Below are 3,082 nucleotides of genomic sequence, written 5' to 3'. Positions count from 1 at the left end.
GACAGCTGTCAACCAACACCCCCAGGTCTTTTTCCACCAGGCAGCTTTCCAGCCACTCTCCCCCACACCTGTAGCATTGCCTGGGGTTGTTGTGACCAAAGTGCAGGAGAAGCTGCAGCAGGACAAGAACAACCAAATCTAAACCCCACCCTGGTGTGCCGGAGCTTGCTGCACCCACCTTCACGGTTCCTCCCGCTGGTAAGTGTCCCACGTTGTCCAGGGAACCCACTTTGGCTTGGGCCTTCTCCTTGAAGTTCAGCTTCTGGTTCTCGATTTTGACATCTCCTCCCCCTAGAACAAGATGGTGCAGGGGTTTGTTAACGTCCCCAGAACAGTACCACCTGAGATCTGTCCCTTTCCCAGCCCCACCAAGGAACTATTGGGGACCCAATGTACTTTGGAGGAGGGACATGAGCAAGTAACACATTTGGTGTCCCTGTCTCTCTCCAGTTAAGGTTCAGTTTAAAAAAGGGTAAGGTCAAAGTTGGTCATCTGCCCCCGTGCAGGCCAAGCAAGCAGGGGCTGCACGGCCAAGCCCTGGAGGTGCCCTCAGGTGGGGAACACCACATGTCCGGACGGACGGACAGGCTGGGTGATATCCCCACCCCAGCTGCCTTGCTAGATCTCGCTCATGAGTCTGCCTCCCCCAGCAGATCCCGCCCTGGTGCAGTTCTGGTGGCAAACACCAGCTGCCCGCTCCTCTCCACGTCCCTTGCCAAGGTCTCTGCCAGCTCAGCCCATCGGCATTGTCATCAGTGCCGGCACATGTTTTTGTTAACCGCGTTCCTTTCCTCGTTATCCGTTCCCACTTCTCCATCTTTGGCAGTTGCCTGGCTGCCTGGACAGACAGCTCCTCCCGGACACACAGACCCACGCAGGAGGCAGCCGCGCAGGCAGGGAGCAGCCACGTGTGGGAACTGGATGAGCAATCCAGGTTCGAGAGAACGTGAAGGTCAGAAAAAACAACTGTAGGTTTCTAGCAAGATCTTCCCAGATTTGGAATACTGCAGTTCCCGTTAATATACGAGACTGTACGTGCAGTCCATATTCCAGTAGGTTTCTCAAAAAAACCTATTTAAGCATCGCCAAGCATGGCTTTGCTTCCCAGTGGCATCGTTAAATACTCAGTCCTCGGCACTTTGGACGCTTGGCATGGCCAATGATGGAAGCCAACTGATTCAGCCTAGCAAAATCAGTTAAAGCATCTGACAGCAGATCATTCCGGATGGATTATTCTGCTTTAATCAGCCCTGGACAAGAGCGGTCATTGTGGCGCACAGCTCGTTATAACCGAGCACTGAATGAACAGAGGTCGTGTTTGTGGCACCACGTTCTCCAAGCGGGAGCGCGTTGGAGGCATCGGGCCGTGGTGCTCGGCGTGCAAGGTTGAACTGCTTTCAACCTAACGGGCGGGCAGGAAGGCGGCAGGGAACTCCCAGCAGCAGACAAAGACAACCTTGTAGAGTTTGGTTTTAGCTTCGGTCAGCAAACTTGCCCCCCGTGCATGGATGTGGGATTGCCAGGAGTTCTCCTGTGCGGACAACTGTCCTCAGATGCAAACCAGCAGGAGGCACTGAACTGACCATAGGTTAGGATGCTCCAAAGGTACAGTTCAAACCATCTGCCTGCAGCCCCCGGACCTCGAACTGGAGTCTCGCCTACGCTCCAGCCGAGCGCAGGGCCGGTCGCTGCTGGGTTAGGGACCCCGAGATCCGCAGGAATTCACGCGGGGTAATTGCTGTTCTCTCGGCGGGGAGCAAATAATTCCTGCATGGTCATCCCATAATATGTCATTAAAGAGCCACAAGTGTTGGAGCTGCTCCTGAACTGAAGGCTGAAAAGACCCTTGGGTCTGCTCTGAAGAAGCAGAGGGAAGTTATTTCATCTTGTACTTAATGGTCTGAAATTGTGCCAGGGCAGGGTGAGGTTGGCCATGGGGAACAATTCCTTCCCCTTGGGGCTGTCAGGCACTGGAAGGGGCTGCCCAGGGAAGGGGTCGAGTCCCCAGCCCTGGGGGGATTTAACAGCCGGGCAGAGGCGGTGCTGAGGGCCAGGGTTTGGGGGTGGGATGGCAGGGGTAGGGGAACGGTTGGGCTGGGGGAGCTGAAAGGGCTTTGCCAACCCAAACCATTCTGGGATTCTGTGATTCCATCCTTCCATAGCACACACGTTCAGAGAGCCCCAAAGCCCTCTGGCAGCATGGAAGAAGCTTCCAGACTCCTGGAATGGTCATGGTTAAGTATCCACTTTTTTTTTTTTTTTTTTTTTTTTTTAATGGAGAGGGGAAATAAAAAAAGAACAAAAAAAAACCAGTGGGTGCTTGGAGAACTGAGTGGAAGCAGCAGATTATCTTCACAAGCAAGATGAAATCCCACATCTCCTAATCCCCGTCTCCGCTGATGAACCCACCAGGTTCACTAAGGAGCTAGCAAGTACTTCCAGAAATACTCCCCGAAAGCAACAAACCCAACCCCCTTTAAGCTATTTCCACCGCAATCCAGGACTCTATTTAACCGCCTTGCAATATCCGCAGACAAATCATGAGGAAATGGTAAAAAAAGTTCTACCTGGCTTATGCTTGATGTTGGCTTTAGAGCCACACTTGGAGGACACTTTGGAAAGGTCAACTTTCTTGTTCTGGATCTGCACCTAAAGAGGCAAAAAGAAAGAACTCAACACAACGAAACATCTCCTGTGAATCTGAGGGCCCAGGGGCCACCTCAAACATGGGGTCACAATGAACTGGCACCCCCATTTCTACCACGTTATTTTCTCCTATAGGTTTCCCAGCCCCGCTATGCCATGCGCTATAGGCAGCTGGGGCGTTTCTTAAGCCAGAAGTGGTTAATGTGAGCAGACAGAAATTGAGATCAGATAAAACCGACAGATGGATGGGAACCAGAAACGGGAATTGTGAGTTCACTGCACATTCACAGAACATGGAAGCACTTGGGAGAGGGACCCAAAAAAAAGCCCATCCCATTGCTGTGTTTCCCAGGCTGTTTTTGCCCAGCGCTGGCTCTGCTCTGTCTTACAAGGAGCGGCTGGGGGGGGTGGGGGGGGGCAGCCCGGGGCAGAGGGA

The 3,082-nt window shown here is 53.1% G+C and overlaps 1 protein-coding gene across 1 annotated transcript in view; it reads right to left on the bottom strand.

The window, feature by feature from the left end:
• Positions 1-3,082, bottom strand: part of LOC104121810 (microtubule-associated protein 4) — a 163,549-nt gene that overhangs the window by 10,660 nt on the left and 149,807 nt on the right. The window contains exons 19-20 of the mRNA XM_035889476.1: positions 2,568-2,649; positions 179-291 (exon numbers count right to left, since the gene is read on the bottom strand). Coding sequence (XP_035745369.1) covers positions 179-291; positions 2,568-2,649 — 195 coding nt within the window. The remainder of the gene's footprint in view (positions 1-178; positions 292-2,567; positions 2,650-3,082) is intronic.

This window comes from Egretta garzetta, unplaced genomic scaffold (genome assembly GCF_000687185.1).
Source record: "Egretta garzetta isolate BGI_Z169 unplaced genomic scaffold, ASM68718v1 scaffold912, whole genome shotgun sequence".
NCBI classification, from domain to species: Eukaryota; Metazoa; Chordata; class Aves; order Pelecaniformes; family Ardeidae; genus Egretta; species Egretta garzetta.
This window is presented reverse-complemented; position numbering and strand designations above follow the sequence as displayed.